The 22,952-nt window shown below is 32.3% G+C and overlaps 1 protein-coding gene and 1 long non-coding RNA gene across 2 annotated transcripts in view; one reads left to right on the top strand and one right to left on the bottom strand.

The window, feature by feature from the left end:
• Nucleotides 1-238: 238 nt before the first annotated feature.
• Nucleotides 239-2,073, top strand: LOC134709436 (uncharacterized). Its single transcript, XR_010105966.1, has 3 exons — nt 239-363; nt 979-1,041; nt 2,021-2,073. It is a non-coding gene; the product is annotated as an uncharacterized LOC134709436 (long non-coding RNA).
• A 9,083-nt stretch (nt 2,074-11,156) lies between these two features.
• Nucleotides 11,157-22,952, bottom strand: part of LOC134711496 (uncharacterized) — a 49,344-nt gene continuing 37,548 nt past the window's right edge. The window contains exons 10-11 of the mRNA XM_063572124.1: nt 12,911-12,957; nt 11,157-11,205 (exon numbers count right to left, since the gene is read on the bottom strand). Of these exons, the coding sequence (XP_063428194.1) occupies nt 12,944-12,957 (14 nt within the window). The 3' untranslated portion in view covers nt 11,157-11,205; nt 12,911-12,943. The remainder of the gene's footprint in view (nt 11,206-12,910; nt 12,958-22,952) is intronic.

The raw sequence follows: 22,952 nt of genomic DNA, 5'->3' as shown, positions 1-22,952 counted from the left end.
TGAGAAACAAACACTTTAAGCTGACAGTCAGTTTAAATTATCGCATTTGAAGAAGGTGTGTTCCTAAATGCCAAAAAAAATAATTATTATTTTTCATCATAACTTGAGAATCGTAAAATATAATATAATCGATAAATTGTATCTTGCAGTTTAAGCAGTGTCTTATTAACCTCGACTTTAAAGAAATGTTAATTTTACTGCTGATTGTAATCAATTATCATGTTTTTTTTCAAGCTTACACAATAACATGTGGACTGCAACGATTTTACAACTTATGGGGTAATTGCTGGTCTAGTTATCATAGCAGAAAGGTCTGTTTTAGTAGACTCAGGAAGCAACATTTCTTTGATGTTTACTCAGGCGGTAAGTATTTTTTTTGGATCCTGGTACCAGAAATAACCATTATTGTTATCTTAAAAGAGTTATTGGTAATTTCACTCTAACAACAGAAATAGGGGGAAATTAATGGTTCATTTTGGCATTCGGAAGGCAATACCTGTGTTTCATCGATATTAACAGTATCAAAATGTGCAACAATTGGTTGTTAGTAATAAATCAAATTGGTTGTTAACAGCATCTGAAAACAAACAAATATACAAAAGAATATAATTAAAATAACGAACTCTGAGTGAAAATTCTATACGAAAAGTTTCTTAGCAAATGGCAAAGTCAAAAGCTCAAATAAATCAAACGAATGGATAACGACTATCATATTCCTGATTGGGTACATTCATTTTCTTAAGTAAAGTTTAATGGATTTAATTGCTTGTAAAGCTAGCTTACTTGAATGACAGTTCCATAAATCATATAAATCGTCTTGACTATCTTTTACAAAATTCAAATTGTTATGAATTAAGGTGTTGATTATTGAATTGTAATATTTAGAGCTAAAATCCTTTACGTACGAAGAAATCCATAGCTGAAATATAACCTGATGTTTGCTTATAAAAATCAGACAATGCTTTCTCTTAAAAACAGATTATGACTACGATGGCAGTGCTGTGAAAACTGTTTTGAAAAATGGTCTATACTAAAACGAAGGTAATTTTATATATTTATTCTGAAAGCCTTTGTGTTCATTTTAAAAACTATCAGACATTAGACAGTGAAACACAATAAACCTAAGGAGAATGAACATTTTACTTGCACTTTTGTTCATTCATGTTGAAAAAAGGGAAACAAAACCTTATAAATGTCATATGTTCGTAACGCTTTTTAAGATTTAAATGCACAAAATATATTACGGAAAAACCATCGTCAAAAAATGAAGGCAAATTAAGTAAATCGCATGAATTAAAAATTAACGACACTGATCGCGTCGATAGGAAAAGCGTCATATGCTTTGCATTAATAATCCGCCACGATAGTCACAATCGGTAACATCACATAATTGGTTAAATCAAAAATTATACTACGACTTAACTGGTACCTCATATTAGAAAACTTGTTACTGGTGGCTGAGACACCGACACATCGTTTGAGTCAACTACTGCGTCATTGTCTACTTTTCACTTGTGTTGTGTTAGTTTCAGTCGTTCTTTCCCATACACCATTCTGATTTTTTGTGTTAAAGGTGCGCACGTGTATAACATTATGTAATTATACTTAATATTGTGAGCGTACGTGATAATTAAGGGCAACAGTTGCATGCCCGTGTTCAAAGGTTATAAATTGATTAAGAGAAAACAAACCAGGGTAAGAAACTGCAACCGACAAAAAAAAATGACTACTGAAGTTCAACAGAAACAAACGACAACATACATAGAAACAAACTATTTGATAACATCTGACATTTTGAGAACAAATGGTGCGTTGAACCTGTTTAGATGGTTAGTAAAACATTCCCCTTTAATTAAAAACCGTTAAAAAATACTCTAAAAATATAACAGTTATTTATAATAAATTTCCACTAGTACTTTAAAGTATAAAATTAAGAATGTACAATGCAAGCGAGAAGAAACGTTGAACTATTTTTAACACTGTTAAACACCGGTTTACTACTACTTTATTTTTTTTGTAGAGTACAGAGTATCAAGTTAATTTAAATGACAATAAAATTATTTCAATGTTGAAGAGTTTTTTTATTTTTAATTAGACAGTCTTATATGACATGAGTTAGATATCTTGGTTAGATGCAAGACTAGAGAATATTTTAAGAACAAGAGGTTACTAGAAATTGATCGACTTTAGCTTCTCAATTGTGAACTTTCTATTTCCAATTATCAACATGACATCAACAGCTACGTATTTATATGTTATACTATGAGCGAAGTCCTGTCCATAAAAGAGTGGCAAAAGATACCAGACGAACAGTCAAATTCTTAGATCGAAAATAAACTGACGATGCCATGACTTTAAACGAAAAATACAAATAGACATGTATATATAAATATTTCACAAGACAAGACATCGAACACTATAGACTGAGTAACATGAAACCCACCAAAAACTTGGGTTGATCTTAGATGCTCCAGAAGGGTAAGCAGTTCCTGCTCTTCATGTGGCACCCGTAGTGTTACTCATGGTATTACAATCCCAGTAAATAGTCTAATTCGGTACGTTACATTCGTGAAAGAAAAAGGGGTCGTATCAGCTATAAAACGGTTATTCAATAATGGTCAACCAACTCTCGAAGTCGTCCATAAAATTTTCGTAGGAATGTTTTTAACTTCACCATTTGGAACTCTTTGTTTAATAGCATCCTTGTGAGCAGCAACCCTAAATCAAGGATATCATGATAGGAAATACAAGGCCGGGAATATCGTATCAATTTGGAGATATATACTCCGTATGCAGGCGCTGTTGTTATGTTGCTACATATAAATTAAAAGTTCACATTGGAAGCTGAAATCATCTCTTTTGTCGAAAAATTTAGTTTTCAACCAACTCTCATTGTCAGTTTCTAAATGTATGTTAAGATATGAGAATGGCTTTTCTGTATCAGTTGTATACTTTATCCTGTTTATATCTAGTTCGATGGGATTGATGCGTTCATCATAGTCATTAATTGTTGAATTGATTAGTGAGAGAACATCCTCTGTATAGCGGAAAGTAAAGTCTTCGTAAGACGTTCCTGTATGAAGTCAGCCTCACAAAGAAGGAACAAGTTGACAAGAAGAGGGGTACAATTGATTCCCATTAGAATGCCGATACCTGTAGAAAAATAAACGTCCTCCAAACGTAACCAATATATGTGGTCAATCAGGAATCAAGCATTTGATTATGTAAATTTCAGAGATTTTTTTGTTTAAATTACAGTAATTTATCCCTCCCTATGACAAGATTATTGTATTGTTGGCCATTCATTTTATGAAACAAAGCAATACACATCTTTCAGTTTGTCTTTCAGTTTGGAATTGGGAATACTTGTGTAAAGTGTAGAAAATTCTAATGTTAAAATACTATTGCAGGATAAAAGAGTCTATCCCATTTCCATTCTCATAGCCCTAAAGTCTGTGATGTATTAGTGCAATTCACACGTAAACTAAACACAATCACGTTCACGTTGATAAAACATGTTTACATGTAGTTTAAATCATGTTTTGTCTACATGCAGTCGATAGTCAATGTAGAACTTGTGTGGTTCATTATTCACAAAACAAGGTATTTAGAACATGCACTGATATTTAAGAAAAAAACTTTTGTTTAATGAAAATGATATTCATAACAAATATTTATGTAGTTTTTTTACCGAATTATTTGTCTTTACTCGATATTTTAAATGTTTTGTAAATTATTTTTTTTAAATAGCCTAACTATGTAGCAATTATTTATCTACATGGGGAAAGGGGGTTATTGCTTTCAAGTTCGACACAGAGTTTTTTCACGCATAGCACAGACATGTTTTTCTAAGTTTTTCAAAGCTATTAATCAAATAATTTTGTTCAAAACTTAACACTATGAGGTATTAGGAAAATTTGGATTTAGTTTTTTTTTCCTTTTTGAACATAATATGTTTTCATGAATTTTAATTTTATAATCAGAATATTTTTATGGAAACACCACCCCACCCCACCCTACCCCCTCTTTTTTAGTTGAATGGTCATCCCCTTTACCCCTAATCCAGACTCAAAGCATAATCATAGACAACCACAAAATTCATTTGAAAATGTCTTCCCGAATTGATTGGACGTAAATTGTAATATTTGTCAAAGGTCAATCAACGATTCACTTATAAATGCATTATTTTAACGCCCTAAACATCTCAATCTTTCGTCTTCGTTTGTAGCCTACCTGATGTAATGTGTGATCAGTGGCGGATTCAGATGGGGTGGATTCCAGGGGTTGGATCCCCCTTTTCGGGCGATCAATGTTTGGAACCCCATGCAATTCATAAATGCCGTTAACAGCCTCTGGTAATCGAGACATCTTTAGTTATCTTTGAAATAATTGCGAATCATTTAAATAGCTTTCATCATTGCAAGAAAAGTTGTCCAAGAAATTTGTATTCGATTCTATGTAATGCACATTAAAATGACACATAGTTTATAAGTGTGAACAGAACTTATGCAAAGATAGATAAAGCAGGTAAAAAGTAAAATCCCACAAAATACTGAACTTAGAGGAAAGTCTATACGGAGAGTCTGTAATCACATGGCAAAATCAATAACAAAACGCACGAAAGACGAATGGATGAGAACTGTCATATTCCTGACTTCGTACAGACATTTTCAAATGTAGAAAATGGTGGATTAAACCTGGTTTTATAGCGCTAACCCTCTCACTTTAATGACAGTCTCATAAAATTCCGTTATATTTACATTGATGCGTTAACTAAACAGACACAATAAATAAAATAGTCAAAATATGGGTACATCAGTCATCATCGTATAACAATTTTTGAAGGAACAATTTAACAGAACACAAAAACATAAATAGACGTGAACAAATTTAATGTGAAACCAGTGTACAATACATTAAACACCTGAGATCACCCCTAGTTTTTGGTGGGGTTCGTGTTGTTTATTCTTTAGTTGTCTATGTTGTGTCATGTGTACTATTGTTTTTCTGTTTGTCTTTTTCATTTTTAGCCATGGCATTGTCAGTTTGTTTTAGATTTATGAGTTTGACTGTCCCTTTGGTATCTTTCGTCCCTCTTTTAAACTAATTTTAAACATGTTTACTGTACATGGTGTGAACACGGCCTTACATGTATGTACCTTGAAATATCTTAGGAATATTTTAGATTCCACATCTGATTCACGCCACTTCTAGAATAGATAATTACAATAACTTTGAAGCCCGGCTTTGATTTCTGATCAAATAGATATCAATTATTTGAAAAAAGGTTTCTTGGAGCACGACCTAGCAATATACAGTTGGTTGTGAGGATACATATGTAGTTTAGTTTAATCGACGTCACTTTCTCTAATCTACGTCAAAATTTAAGGTAATCAATATATAGTAAAATATTTTATATTTTTACTCGATGTCCAATGAGACATCATACATTAGTAACGCAACGCAAATTGATGAATAGAGACAACAGAAGTGTACCGCTTTTCGAAGAGACCATCATCTTATTGATATCCAATGTGATTAAGGATGTACAACCCTAATTCATGATCCCATGGCCTTCTATGTTAAATTCCTCCATTTCAAGCAGGCACACCTCTTTCATTTTCAGTTCAAATGAAGTGGCAATCATTGCATGTCAAAGCAACACTTTATGGTGTCTTGTACTGAAAAAATCAACATACCTCAATGGCATATAAGAACTGGTTGCCGGAATTTCCGATGTACCAAAACAGGTACTTCAAATTTGACAAACAGAGAAAATGTACCCTCTTTTTACAATTTGGAGCATTTTTTTTAATATTTAAAATTATAAGTCCAAATGTGTTCTACAATGATCACCAGTCCTTCAGCTTTCATTTGATGCCAACAATACTTAAATATTTTACATATTTTGAAAGATACACTAATGCGTAGGGACAATTTTGTGTTGGATATGTACTACTTTCTGGTATATGTTTTCTGGCCGGGCCCGAATTAGTGGTGTTACACCTTAAATCATCTATTAGCCAAATGATCTTATTCATGTTGTTATTTCTCTTCGAGTTATCACTTCATTTGGTAACACCCAGGTAAATGAAGTTATATAAATGGTCGGAAAAGTTTATTTTTTTATTTTTATGACCCACCTACGATAGTAGAGGGGCATTATGTTTTCTGGTCTGTGCCTCCGTTCGTTCGTCCGTTCGTATGTCCCGCTCCAGGTTAAAGTTTTTGGTCGAGGTAGTTTTTGATGAAGCTGAAGTCCAATCAATTTGAAACTTAGTACAATTGTTGCTTATGATATGATCTTTCTTATTTTAAAGCCAAATTAGACATTTGACCCCAATTTCACGGTCCACTGAACATAGAAAATGGAGGTGCGAGTTTCAGGTTAAAGCTTTTGGTCAGAGTAGTTTTTGATGAAGCTGAAGTCCAATCAACTTGAAACTTAGTAAACTTGTTGCTTATGGTATGATCTTTTTAATTTTAATGCCAAATTAGATTTTCTACTAAATTTCACATTGAAAATGGAAAATGATAGTGCGAGTGGGGCATCCGTGTACTTAGGACACATTCTTGTTGTTCTAGTAGAGAACTTTTTTAAGTCGAGCAAAGCTACCCAAGATAAAATTGATGTACTCTTAAACCGCAACTTTGTCATTTTTATTCAATACAGATAAACTTATTTTAATGGTATTTTAGTTTTTGGAACAAACTACACAGAAAAGTCGTCTATCCCAATAAGAATCAATCTTTTCACGTTTTCCGGGGGTTTTGATCTGGCTCAATAGACTAGTGTATGGCAATTTTTCAAAAAAAGTACAAGGTTTATGATAAAACTAAATCATGGAATAAGACAGTTGGGTCTTTCCAACTAATTCAATTTTGTTTTATTACTATATTTTAAATGTTTTGGTAAAAGACAATCACACATATACATTTACAGACATATATAAGTAAATATAAAAAAGTAAAAAGACAAAATTACTGAACTCAAAGAAAAATTCAAAAAGGAAAGTCCTCAATCCGATGGCAAAATCGATGAGAAAACCCCCAGAAAGAGCACATATAACATACAAATATGTATGAGTGTGGCTAAATCGATACACAGATAAATAAATTTCACAAATGAAATTATAAATTGCTTTACAATGTAATTATATTGTAATCAATTTATCTAGACTTTAAACATATATTTTTTTTTATAAACTTTGTATAAAAGTGACACCTAACATCCACGTATTCCAACATCAATCCGAATTCCGATAGCTAACAATCTTATTCGGAAGACTCCGTGTACATACTATAAGTATTTTATTGTAATTATATTTCAAAATATTGATCACATGTTGCTGGTAAAAACTGACAGCCTAATAAATGTACCAAAATTAAACAAAAACAAATATGTTATACAGCAACAAACGTTAAAACAGAATAACAGGCTCCTGGTTTGGGTCAGGCACATATACACAGAATGTGAGGGCGTTAAACATGTTATCGTGATCCCATCCCGCCATACATGGGACAGTGGTGTAACAGGACAACATAAGAACGAAGTATATCTTGTATATCTACAATCTTTGTATGATATTTGGACATAAAAGCTAATGTAATCAATGGCATCGAGTTACTGCTAACGTTGATAGAAACGTTTTTTGTTGCTGGATTATTAAGCGTTATAAAATAGAAGCGCACGCGGATGTTAAAAGACCATAATAAATCAAAATTCTAAGATGACGTGCTTCTTTCGCTTCGTGAATAAACCCGTGCTCTAAATCCAATTAAATTTGTTTGCACATGCGTTTATTGACAACTGCAGAATAATAAATTTTATTCAATTGGCATGCATTTGATATATTGCATTATATTAATTGAAAACACGTCCTAACTCTTAAATGCTGCTCATATTAAAACTAATTCATTAATTATGACAGTAATGCATTGCAATTCGAAATTGATTTAGTTGACCTAGATACGACAACAGTTCATGTTGGCTGTTTAAGATTCATCCCCAAAAAAATAACATTGCTAGTCGTCTGCTTGTTTACAAACAAAAAAAGGAGGTTCATGGAAGAGCCTACAAAAACGCTGAACACTTATTCACATTGGACATAGGAATTACCTTAAATGTCCTATTCAGAATCGAATTTATTGATGCAAGCTATACTTTATTTTAGTTTTAGTATGGGTCGGCATTATATAAGTGTTTTTTTTAGTCCTTATTATCGCTCGGGCAAATATAATCACGAAAATAATGCCTAATCATGCAAGAACAACAATAAAGTATAGCTTGCATCAATTATTTCTTAAATATAAAGATGTGTCGATCAAAGTTCTGCAGAATCAATATCTAAAATTGTTAATAATATAACAAGAAATGTATGTTACAATTCATTTCAGTTCCGAAGTAACAGTTTCTAAACTAATTATAATCTCGGACAATAACAAACAATAATAGTGCTAGTTATTGAAAATAAACAGTTATCGATTATTGAAGGGAAAATAAATCGCAGTGAATATACATTTATACTTACATATCTTTGATATTTCAAAAGAACTAAAAACTTATTAAGGTTTATGTACCCTTCTGTAGCCATTTTTGTACGAATTTTTCAAACCTCAATTGTATCAAAACTACAGATATAATGAATAATAGAGATATGCCATTTAGTACATATTCCCAGGGGAAACTTGATGCAAAGCATTATTTTTTACTGTTTCATTGCATTTGATAGAAAAAGAGGACTTTGTGACAAATAAATCAAGATTTTTATAGAAAATCCACAGCCTTTAATACAGAGATTTTTGTTATAAAATTTGACACATAAATTACTCACTTGATTTTCTATGATGTGCTAGTGTTGTTTTTTTTTTTTTAAAGTTCTAAGCAACCTGTAAATTCCAAAACACCTCGTGCTGAGTCACTAAAGTCGAGTGCACCCTAAAAGGTGTACTTGATTTTGGCCATATTTATATTTGCTGTAACCAATAACTAAATGTATAAACTTGTTTTAAGGAAATCAATGCTAGCACTGCATGCAATAATCCTATATTTATCAGTCATCAAATTGCCGAATATGAGAGTATAAGGATAAAGGCTGTGGATTTTCTATAAAAATCTTGATTTATTTGCCACAAAGTCCTCTTTTTCCATTAAATGCAATGGAACAGTAAAAAATAATGCTTTGCATTAAGTTTCCCCTTGGAATATGTACAAAATGGCCTATCTCTATTATTCATTATATCTGTAGTTTTGATACAATTGAAATTTAAAAAGTTCGTACAAAAATGGCTACAGAAAGGTACATAAACCTTAATTCTTTTCTATTTCAAAATCAATCAATCAAATAAAAAGTGGGTGTTTCGTCCATGAAGCCCCATCACACATACCAAGAAATAGCAAAAGACACTTAAAGTCCAACATCAAGTTGTATATACCCTAAAAAATTATTCATTTTTTATAGAATCATTTGTGTCAATTTTATTCATTTAAGCTGTTTTACTTTGGTATAAGTGACATTTTTCATTGTTTATGTAGAAACTTGTAGGCAGCTTCTTAATATGTGTTATTCATCTCTGTGTTAATAAGACATCCAGGGCTTGGATTTCCTGTTACGGTTTCCATATTAATGTGATGTTCCTTACAAGTAAGCTTGAAAACTTCACAGTTTTGAAGTAAAAATCATCCCTTCGAAAATTTTACGTAAAAAATCAAGAGTTGATTGAGTGTCATTAAATATATGTTTCACAACTGCGGACGGGTTTTTATCAATTTTCGTAACCAGAATTAAGTCCTTTTTTTCTTAACATTTGACACACAGAATTTAACTATTGATCATGTGTGTAGCTGATCAACCATAAACAATCTAGTAGGTGCAATATGTATAGCAGCAACTGCTTACCGGTTTGGAACATCTGATATAACCCATAGGTTTAGTGCAGATCCATGGTGCTCGGTTTTTTATTATTTTAAGTTTTTTTATAAACTGTTCTTCGTTTCGTTGAAATTTTTGATTACATGAGTTTGTTTCCAATTGTCGTTAGCAGAATTCTGTCCTCTTTTCTTAAAATGAGACCCAAATAATTAAACTGTTCATCGGGTATTCCCGTTGTGCCGCTGAATCTAAATCCTGTTGTTATGTGGATGCATCATTTGTGGGTTTTTTATATTTCTATAGATGATGCAGTCATCGGCAAATAACCCTAATGTGCTATGCGGTGAGTATTCTATGAATTCATTATGTTATTGTTATTGCTTTTTTTTGCAAGGTCCTGCATGAAAGATACTAATAGTGTTTCACATGTTTGATCAAAAATCTTTTCGTAAATCAAAAAGAATATTGTTTGTTTCGAGATGTTCCATTATTTGACTAGCTATGATATGCACCATTATTTTGCAAAGTATACATGTAAGTGGCCTGTGATTTATGTCATTGGATTTGTCTCCTTTTTGAATGCAGTACAGACATTTGCATGTTGACAGTCTGTGGGTATTTTTTTCGTGTTAATTGACTTTTGGAAGATGAGTGTGATGCAATGAATAAGATTATCTTTCATTTCCTTTAATTCTTTTTCACATAGTTCATTAAATTTATTTGGATTGATGTTTATAGTAGTATGTTGACGGCCTTTGGTGATATATTAATTTTATTCATTAGAGCATTTTGTACTGTTATCGGGTTTGCAGATATTTCAGTAGTGAATGCTTTTTGAAATTGCTCGTTGAGGATGTTTGCCTTATCTTTGGTGTTTTTATGAGTCATCCATCCTTTTATATGGCAGTTGTTCTCTATTTTTTTGATGTGTTTTATTCTTTGAGTTTGCCATTTGATTAGGGCTTTCCATTTTGAATAGGCAGTTCAGTATTTTTGTGATTTTACTTTTTTCATTTTCGACAAGAACATTCTATCGGAGCAATTGTGATAGGAAACAAAAGCTCTAGAAGTAATTCAACGTGATTTATATACTCCTTTAATATGTGGTAGTGTCATATAACCCAATAAAATTTGAAAGTTCACAAATGGAAAGCTAGAATTATCCTAGTTGTCGGAAAGTGTAGTTTCACACTATTTATTTAGCTTGAATTGAATCCAATCAAAACATTCGGCTGAGATAACAAAACTATGTGTTGACAGTTGAAAAATTACAAGATACAGATCAACATTTAAATATGTTTATTGTCATTCAAAAGTTGTGGTACATTGGACCCTACAAAAAATATAAACAGTATTAGTTAACTAGTGTTTTGTTTGCTTGAACTTTGTATGCTTACATACTTAATATTTGTGCTGGAGGAAGTTGATTATAAAATTTAATATCCATTACAATGTCACCAGTTTAAATATTTATTGATACTAATAACGCACTATATTAAAATCCTAATGAAAGAAAAAGATTACTAACTGAGGTCGCCAGACTTACTTTTTGACTTTAGAAAAAACTCGAAAAAAACTCGAATCGATGCAGCTGGAAGACTAAATTAAATAAATACCTTAAAAGATGTGAAATGCTAGTTACAATAACCGTAATTTAACTAATATATTAGTTATTCTAACATGACGTCCTTCAAACGCTTTGAGTACACACCCGTGGTAAAATATGAATATATTGATAGGGCTGTTCCTATTGTACTCCCACGTCATACATATTTTAATGAATGAGCTATCCGACGTCATAGAACAACGACGTCAGAATATAAGCATTTAACGGGAAAATATACGCTTGTGAAACCGAAAATCATCACAACTAGAAAGCGTAAACAAACCATGCTAAAATTGGATATAAGCCAATTTTTTTAAAATATATAAGACATACAAGTAAATTATCATTAAATTTAACTAAAACTATCTAAACACATTATTGTAAATAGTTTAGCATGTCACTAGTTCAGTTTGTTCCGTTCTTTCACGCCAATTGAATGGTGCGTTTATTTATGGGAACGGCAAATATCAGCCTCTACCTATAGCGCTTCGATCCACATGAATTGCCCTATTTGTCCTATTAGAATCGAAATAATTCATGGGGACTTGAATATATCTAGATTTTACCACGGGTTGTCCCTTTATGCCGATATTTTACCCTTCGCTATCGCTCAGGGTAAAATATTTGTCATAAAGGGCCAACCCGTGGTAAATCACGATATATTCAAGCCCCCATGAATTATTTCTTAAATATGTCTAGCTCGTTAGTTTGCATACTATGCAGGCTTCATAACAGATGTGTGCTCCTTACACAGAAGATCAAACAAATTAATTTTCATAGTCACCATCAGGAATTGGTTGACAAATTCGATGTGTCGGTAATTAAACTATCTAGTATCATGTAATCGTGCACTTATATCTCTAGATATCAGTGTAATTATTTGGTCTGACATTTTGACTGACGACCAGGTGATGCAGGAGATCCTTGTTCTGTTGACACACCCGGTATTTCTTCATTTGAGTTCATGAGATTCTTCCAGTTTTTCCTTAATTTTCCTTTTAATCGATAATTGAGGTTTAGAATTTAGATTCACGCCTAACATATAGCCCTTTAATCCACGAACATAGGTATGCAATGACAAATACTAAATCCAAAGAATGTTATTCTAATTTTCAAATATAAAAAGCAATCGAAATGTTGGAACGAATCTCTTCTTTAGTAACAATTAAATTTTGTTTAATGTTAATTTCGCTTCAGATATAAATCCGATAGAGTTTCCCAGGTTGTGCCTTGTAAACCGTTTGTCTTGCTTCTTTTTTTTTTTTTTTATTCCCCAAATGTGTCCAGTTTATTTTCAACTTAGGATTTATAAAGTTCCGTTGGTATCTAAAGCATACTGTCTAAGTACATAAAACAAAATGAGAAAAGATATTGAGTAAAATTACAATTCAAACTTAAAAGGCTGACAGTATAAAATGCATTGATTACCTACCTCATTAGTAATCTTTATAGACAGTTTTACTGCTCACCATCCGTATACTGTTTTAAAGAGATATCAACTGGTTTATTAGCAAGTATCTTACATTGTTCTGTTACGATATTTCTTCTAACGTTAGTGTTTTTGGTCTTAATATTTTGAACAATTTATAATAAATGCAACAAAAGGATAAAGGCTCAAATAATGTCATGATTTTGAGATTTTTGAAAATGATGATCAAGATATTTAGTAATAACTAAGTTGTTTGTCTACAGATAATTGTTGAAAAAACTGTCTGATTCATTAAAAATGCCCATTTGTTAAAACATACAACAATGTTTTTGGTGTGTGAGACAGTCATATACATATTTATACCAATTTATAATCTGTATGAAAACAAAATATATTAGAAATAAGAAGTTCCGGGATGAAGCCTGCCGCATGTGAATAACACATATTGTTAGGCAAGAAAAGCTTAGAGCACAGTTGGTTCCAAGGCAAAGGTCTCATGTTTGTTGTTAAACGTTACTGATATGTTGTCAATAGAAAAAAAACAAATCAAGCATTACTGTGTAAGTTTAAGATAATTCTTGTGATTTAGACTGTTCTGTACATATTTTAGTTTATTCTCTTCTTAAAGAACACACTTGTTTGTACGTCTCGATTCTTCTTTTTTTTTTTTATTAAAGTAAGGGCTTATCAAAGTCGTAATATGTTTTGCAAATATAAAAGTTGACATTTTATTTAATAACAAAATATATTTGATAGTGATGAATTCTACTGACATAATTGTTTTCATTCCCATAAGCTGCAGCGATTAAATCCTTAAGGCTTTCATTGATATTAAGATGTAGCCTTTTCAATAGTCGTCTGGCGCGAAAAGGACGATAACTCAATTTTAGAATTTAATATTTTTGGAGACGGTCAATTTCCGGAATTCCATGCTTGATCATTACGATTTTTTCTTTGGCCGTTGACGACATAAATATTGCTGTATTCTTTGACAATAAGGTATATTTAACAAGGCAGAATTATCAATGTATTATCGTGGTATCAATATATGTTAGAAATGTTAGATACCTCAATTATTTGTAATTTTGGCAAGGACAGTTCATCACGTCCACTGAAAACATGATTTTGTAAAATATCATTTATCGGCATCTCCGGGCGGCATACCATATTAATTTCCTGATGATCTTTACTACAGCATTCTGATTGTTGTAAATTGCTACATATTATCATTTCTTGTGAATCGATGTTTGTTTACATTATCAACAAATGTGAGTAACATTCTAGGTCGAGTTGTCGTTCATAGTGATATAGTTTGTTCCAAACCATTGTTGTTTCTGGTACATAACACTATTCAGTACATATTTGTTAAATTGAATAGATATTACTGTTTTGAAATCATTTTTTAAAGAGACTTATCTATGTTCTTAAATTCAATTTTTGCATCGTTGCTTATCATTTATAACCCTTGTTGAAAGACTTAATCATGTTATATAACTTGTTTGGAAATATCCTGTTGATTGAAAGCAGTAAACCTGTATGTAGTTATTGACAACATCCAATGATTGAGATGTTTGTGGCCTGACGTTCAGTCCGACCATGGAGTCCGACCATTGGAAGCTGCGCTCTGCCAGCTGCGTTCTTATTGGAGTCATACAATGCTTTATTTCTCTTCTTTTGGTCTACATAATAAAAATTGTACTGATTGAAAAAAAAAAATTTGTTTTCATTTATTTTATGTAGATAGCGCTATTTCATTAGGCATCCATCGTATTTTTATTTTCAGTCGTCAAATTAGACCAATCTGTGATCTGTATCCCATGCATAATGGATCCTTTTCTACCTCAGGCATAGATTACCTTAGCTTTGTTTGGCAAAACTTTTAAGAAGATTGGTCCTCAATGCTCTTCAACTTTGTACTTTATTTCGCCTTTTTAACTTTTTTGGATTCGAGCGTCACTGATGAGTATTTTTGTAGACTAAACGCGTCTGACGTTTATATGTACAAATAACGAGTCAGGTTTTTTTGCTTTAATGTGAATGGACATTTGTTTTTCACACATCTCAGTTTTTAACTCCCATGCATATTTGTTATTATCAACTATATGGCATCGACGCACAGAATAAAAACTATCTTTTCACAAAACACCAAAGATTGCATTACAAATACATACTCAGGGTTTCTATCGAGCACAAAGTGATGAATTAATTATTAAACAATTTAGATAAGCAAAATAAATATCCAAAATATGTTTTAGAAATAGTCTATAGTTGACGAGCTACCCCCTCGTGTAACAAGATTTATCTCTCCTGAGATTTAAACACATTGAGATTGAGATTGATTTGTTTCCCTTTGATAACAGCCAGTTCCAAATCAAGATTTGTTGTTTGATGATTTTTAATTGATTGACAATACTTTAATAAAGGAAAAGGATAATACTTTCAATTTCGGGGTCTCACAAAGACTGTTTCACCTTCTTTTCTAATTTTACATTAAAAACCCAAATTTAGATGAAAAGGCTATAAGATGTTTAAGCATACGAATTGTCTGAAATAATAATTTGATGTCAGATATAACACTTTAATATTCTTGCTGCTACATCATAGTTTTCATTGTATTGTACTGAAACGCCGCCACATTATATTAAATAGAATAAGAAATTATATGTAATATGTTCTTTCTCCGGATTGTTGTCTCTTTTACAATCTTCCCATATCCATTCCCAATTTTATTAAGTCTTTGGTCTTCCTTAACACACCTCTGTTCTTTGCGGTTTCCTTATTCAAAGAATTGGTGTTTGCTTTTTTTTGTTATGATTTGGATGTTGTGAGTGGCCAGGAACGTTTGACGCAATGTTATTAAAATGACTGCGAAAAGATATATTTAGATTGATGTAGCTATAATTGCATGGATCTAAAGACTTTTCTCGTTTGGTTCAAAATATGTTTCTTGTAATGTTTTAATAAATTTCTAGGCAGGTTCTAACAAAGGCGATTTCAATTAAATCTAATCAACAATTACCTCTGGGATAAAGTTTATAGTAATTTGTTAAAGACAAAATCAGAGTCAGACTTTTTTCTCTCAAATATCTCAGACTGTCCTCAAATCAAATGGTTCGTACCTTAGACTATAAATCTATCTAGAGATTATACTGAGAATCATTGTTCAGCTATGTTATTTTAAAATATACTTGGGCGTTTGGGGTTAATAGATATAGGAAGATGTGGTGTGAGTGCCAATGAGACAACTCTCAATCCAATTAACAATTTAAAAAGTAAACCATCATAGGTTAAAGTCCGGCCTTCAACACGGAGCCTTGGCTCACACCTAACAACAAACTATAAAGGGCCCCAAAATTACTAGTGTAAAACCATTCAAACGGGAAAACCAACGGTCTAATCTATATAAACAAAACGAGAAACGAGAAACACGTATATATTACATAAACAAACGACAACTACTGTACATCAGATTCCTGACTTAGGACTGGTGCAAACATTTGCAGCGGGATTAAACGTTTTAATGGATCCAAACCTTCTCCCTTTTTCCGAATAGCATGACATCACAACATAGAAAAACATACGATAAAATATCAATTGGCAGACTTAACTCAATCAAAAAACGTATGATTACACAATGAACGAATAAATTTGTTTTCGTAGGTAAATAATACTGTTGTGGAAGCCTTATTTTTCCATGAGAGTGTAATAGGGTATTACTTTCAGTTTTATGGAATTGTGAAATAGAAGTAAAAACGTTCTTGTTCAATCCTGTGTCGCTTTGAAGGTGTCATAATTGTCATCCTCAGCCTAAGCAATGTGCTACTGTTATTAAAATTTCAAAATGACTGAGTGACGTTTTTTCCGACGCAATGGTCAACTCCACCATAGCGAATCACATGACTTTGACATAATCAGCAAATACCAGCAAAAGATATCTTTTTAAGTAAAGAGTGGTCGCATAAAAATTAAATACACGGTGAAAAGCAGAGTTCACGAAGTCTAGTCTGAATAATTATTTTACATTTTTTTTAAATCCAAGCTGAGGGGTACGCCGTCTTTGCCCCTTTCTTGATCCGCCACTGTTATGTTTTTACTGGGGATCTTAACATAATTCAACATGAAAATCTCCAAAAGATGATTTTTTTATGGTCCTAAAATGAGAGAACCCCAACACATCAATAGGAAACATAACTTCAAAAATAGTTATGGATTCCATAAAGGATTACGCCAGAGCATTGGCTGAACAAGAATAAGTTGAACTTGACACTTTGTCAGAATGGGTCAAAACAATCATGTTTCTGATAAAACGTTGCATTCATAAGTTGTTAAACTATGTAAATGATCTACCAAAGTCCATTTTTTAGAGTTGAAGAGGCTGAAAAATGTTTATCATCTCTTTATGATAAGTATGGTGTTGTTCCTGCAGAATTTTTTTAATATAATATTGTCATTGTATGTAAATCGTATTACTACGAGTGTCTAGTAAAAAATTAAGGAATACATTAGCACTAAAGTAATTTTCCATACAAAACATTTCATTTGACAAGAATGAGATTAAGGCCTTTTATAAGTTCAGCGTGACCTCATTAAAATAACGTTGAATAAAAAATCGGAGGAGGGTCTTCATAAATACTATGGAACTGTTTACTCGTGTGGTTAGTATTAACAATATGTGGATTCTTAAAAAACTCTTAAAAAACAAATTTAAAAAATCTGGATAATTTTTAACTTAGGTATTTTTTTCTGAAATTAGTTCTATCAAAACTTTTGATATTTTTAACTCTGTATACCACCATTCCCCATGTGAAACGTTTAAAAAAAAAATCCACGTTGCTTTTCAACATAACAATGGTATAACTTTATTACTTTTGAATAAAATAAGGCATATTTTGTTAATAATGAAAACTGGGTAAGACATGCTACACAGATTAACAAGTGATCAGTATGCTGGAGGATTCTATAGGCAACATAATTGTTGAATTTGGAGGCGTTCCTATGGGAACGAACTGTGCACCTCTCCTTGTCGACCACGTCTAATGTTATATAATATGGAGTTCCTTTAGTCTTCAAAAAGATCAAAGAAGCGAGGTCATTTAATTTCATATTCAGTAATATTGATGATATTCTTTCCATTAACAATTTGAACTTTTCTTATTGGGTTCCATTAATCTTTTCCTCAGAATTAGAAATCAAAAGAACAGACACTGCTTCCTTCACCTCATGTTTAGACTTATACCTCGTATTTATCATACATAGTCATCTAAGTTCAAAAATCTATGACAAACAAGACCGAGTGAATTTTGAAATTATTAATTTCCCTCGCCTTAGTAGCAATATACCAAACTATTCGGTAATCAAGAGCTTGCAGCTTCTACTCAGACTTTGTAAAACGTTATTGAGAAGAAATTTGTTGAACCAGGGGTATATCAAAGAATGTCTCGTTCTTTTAATAAAATAGTGTACCTAGACCTTGATGATAACTATTCCGTATCAAGTTCACAGATAATACACAATATTCTTGAAGTATAAATTCTGCGTACTGAGGTTGTTAAACATTCTAATAACGTGCTAAAGTATTCTTTTGTTTATCTTGAGTAATATTATTTTTACTGTTTAGTCTGCTTTTGACGATATCCATATAACGAGATTTTAATGTATTTATGCATCCCATCATTGTGTTATTGATCTTTCATTTTTGATAATGTGCTTTGTTTTTACGACGTTTAGTGTTACTTTGATATATATTGCTTGGATCTGTACATTCCGCCATTGTGTAATTCTTTTATGATAGTTTTTGAAATCTTCTCTTTTATATTTGCTAAGGTGATCAAGAAGGATAAGCATATGCTGCGGGATACTGATTTCAAATAAAAAATCTGTATGACCAATTCCGAAAAAAAGATATTTGTATCTATGCTGGCATTATTAGCTTTCAAACAAACTATATTTAAATCTTCCCTTATGTTACAAATAAGGAATAATAGTGTTATTATCTACATCAGTTCAAACATGTGGTTAACACTAGTGTCAAGCTATCCAGCAATTCTCATCCTGCAATTCTGTTTATAAAAATCTATCCTGCAATTCGTCATCCTGCAATTGCGTTTGGTAAACTACTTGAGCGACAATTTTCTTTTTCTTTAAAATCATAGTTTTTGACTTTTTTGTTCACTGCAAGATTATAAAGTGAATAAAACAAGTTTTATATCCCATTAACAAAATTCTAACTCATATTTACAGTTTTGTAATTTAAATTTGCCGTAATATCATGATGACAATTCAAACAAAGTATTATCTGTTAAATCCAGGATGTGACGAACGCATGTTTAATCCACATTTGCGGTGTTATAGACTCTGCTCTAATAAGTAGATATTGGGTAGTACTACAACGAGAGGACAACGAATTTCTGGGGTAAGCATTCCTAAAGGACGAAAATTGCGTCCGAAATATGGAAATAAGCCTTAATTCGATAAAATACGCATTGGGGGCGCCCACTTTCCGACCCATTGTCTCGGTAGTTCTTTATGGCTAGGCATTATAGCAGCTACTCCTATGAATAGCTATTGGACAGTACTAAAACGTGAGGGTAAATAATTTCTGGGGTAAGCATTCTTAAAGGCCGAATTTTTCGTCCGTAACACGGAAAAAAAGCCAAATTTGATAAAATATGCACTGGGGTCACCTCACTTGTTCAAACCCATTGCCCTGGCAGTTCTGTATGGCTAGGGATTATAGACTCTGCTCTAATAAGTAGCTATTGGAAAATATCCGAAATATGGAAATAAGCCTTAATTCGATAAAATACGCATTGGGGGCGCCAACTTTCCGACCCATTGTCTCGGTAACTCTTTACAACTAGAACGGCATAGTGTGAAATCAATTTTTATTTTTTTCTTTGCTTGCCATACATTGATTACAAAAAATAAACCCACCGTCTTATTATATTTAAACGCAATTAACTTGCACGATGAATGCGTATAACACTGTTTCAGCTTTGTTTTACAAGACTTATGCTATAATACAGATAACATCAGGTATTCATCTAACACAGGCATATTCTTATTGTTTAGGAACTACTTTACAGGATGCAGAGAGTATGGAGGGCCATTTCATAGTATGAGTGTCAAAATATATATATAGTGAAAAAGTTATTTATTAACACTACATTTAGATATAATCGGATGCGAACATATGAACCTTGCAATTTATTATGTGTTTCATGAAGATCTAGCACATTAAATGACATTTAAGTAGTCTAAGTGATACGGAAGGCACGATCGGAATAATTTGTTTGCTGTCAACGAAACAATGAACAGTGCAAAATGTTGGTACTGTATGATATGTGGTCTTCTTTCTAAAATAAATACTTTCTCCTTTTGAATATGTCATTTATTTTATTGTCTTACATATAAATGAAGTTGAAACTAATAGTAATGTTCAGATTTGTTTGTATCTATAATTAAATCTTTCTCCTTTAAATGCAGATGGATAAAAGGTCCGCTGAATTATGATCTCGTTTAATAGACGCCCTTAGGTAATGTAGGGGATTTGTCATCAATTAATTTGCACGAAAATATAGTTCCCTATTTTGTTCAATCTTTATTTCAATTTTAATGTGGCTAAATACCAAAGATGTTAACCAAATTGTCAGGCGATTTAATCATTTTTTTTTTACCTATTGCAACGATCATTTATCTTAAGGTATGCGTGCGTGTTTACTGGGGTTGGATAGGATTTTCAGGGAAAATAGAATTATAAAAATGACCTGACCGTATAGGTTATGCAATAGTGACCTAAGATAACCTGCCCATGCACAGTATTAAAATGATGACAGTTGCTGATCCAGAACTTTTTTTTTTAAAAGAGAGGGTTTACTGAATGCCTTGATAAACCTGCTACAGTCATGCTTAAGTGATTTCCGCTAAAACAATTTTCCCATGAAAGGGGATTTGGGCGTGATCAGCCAATGTTTGAATTCGGGTAACCTGACCACGCACAGAAGTAATACAATGCTGACCTAAGATAACCTGAAAATATTTGTGTTTTGTAAAGCTTGTCTAGAATAGTATGCCTATGCAATGTATAACAGTGGTGACTTGAGTTTACCTGACCATGTACAGTATTCTAATGGTGACCTGAGGTAACCTGGTAATATTTGTGTTTTATAAAATTGATTTTGGACTAAAAGGTGAACTTTGAATAAAATGACGATGTACTGTATATGCAAATTATGCCTGTGGTAACTCTATTAGAAATGGTATTGTAAATGTGACATTAAGGAACCTTGTCTAATTTTGCATTGCAAAAGTAAATTGGGTAACACGATCAAATGTTGTATTACAGTGACATTAGGTAACCTGACCATGCAAATGTATACTTTTCCAATATTGACCTCAAGTAATCTGAATATACAAGTGTATTGTAAAATTGACTTTGGGTAACATTACTAAGTACAGTATTGCAATGGTGATCTGATTCAACCTGACCATGTACAGCAATACAGTGGTGACAAGAGGTAACCTAAAAATATGAGTGTTTTGTCAATCTGTCATGGGGTCACATGACCACGTACAGTATTGTAGTGGTGACCTGATGTAACTTGACCATGTACAGTAATAATGAGAGGACCTAAGATAACCTGGAATTATTTCTGTTTTGTTGAGCAGACATAAATTATCATATGACCATGCACAGTATTGTAGTGCTGACCTAGAGTGTGCTGACCTAGAGTGTGCTGACCTAATGTAACCTGATCATGTACAGTAAAACTGCAACCCCTCTCTTTTTTAACACGATACAGTAAAACAGTGGTGACCTGAGTTAACCTGAAAGAATTACTGTTTTAAGCTGACCTCAGTTAACATTATCATATTCAGTCATTATGAGTCTTACTTCATACTTGAACTTCTTAGGAAGGAAGAAAAGAAGTCAGCAGTATCCTTTTACTTTACATTCAGCTATATATATTATGTTCTCTTACTAAATAATTCAAAATTAATTGACTCTCAGTCTGTTGAACGCATCTATCCCATCGAACTAGAGATAAAGGATACAACAGATTCAGTTAAGTTTGCCTCATATCTTGAAATACATCTAGATGTTAACAATTAGGGTCGATTGAAAACAAACCTTTATGATAGAAAAGATTATTTCAGCTTCCCAATTGTAAACTTTCCATTTGTATGTAACTTTAACTTCGTGTTTCGAACGAGAAATTTGGGGCATTTAAAAAAGTTTACCCCAATAATTCTTTAAACTCCCCATGTGGTACAATATAATATCTATACATTGAAGCAGAGTATATAATTCCTAGTCAACTAAGACAATTGGTTGGAAAGTGGGTGACCCTAGAGCGCATTTTATCGAATCTCGCTTTAATTCCTCATTTCGAACGATATTTTCGTCTTTTTAAAAAGCTTACAGTAGACTTGTTTTTGTACTGTTACGAATCACAGTTTATGACTAAACTCAGTAAAGACCCGTCGAAATTGCATTTAATTGATAAATTCAACAACACTTACCGTTATCTTGATGATTTTTTTTCGTTAAATAATCAAGAATTTTCTCAATATACTGCTGAAATACCCCAAGGAACTTACTTTAAATAAATCAAATGTATTCGGTAATAACTGTCCTTTCCAGGATTTAGATATTTCGGTTTTAAACGAGAAACTACACACTAAAATTTACGACAAAAGAGATGATTTTTCGTTCCCCATTGTTAATTTGCCAATTTTAGATGGTGATGTTCCTTTGGCACCATCTTACGGTTTTTATATTTCACAACTTGTTCGCTATGCCCGTGTCTGTTGTGACGTTTTGATTTTAACGAACGTAACCTATGTATTACTGGTAAATTATTAAACCAGGGATATCGTTACCATAAATTACTTTAAACCTTTACTAAATTTTCCCATAGATATAAAGATTTGGTTTTGAAGTCTGGTTGTACCTGTAGAAAACTTATTTCAAACGGGATAGCACATCCTCATTTTTAAGGGAATGTTGTTAACCGTGCCCGGAAATTTAGAAATGATCCATGTA

This window comes from Mytilus trossulus, chromosome 3, assembly GCF_036588685.1.
Source record: "Mytilus trossulus isolate FHL-02 chromosome 3, PNRI_Mtr1.1.1.hap1, whole genome shotgun sequence".
Classification (NCBI taxonomy): Eukaryota; Metazoa; Mollusca; class Bivalvia; order Mytilida; family Mytilidae; genus Mytilus; species Mytilus trossulus.
This window is presented reverse-complemented; position numbering and strand designations above follow the sequence as displayed.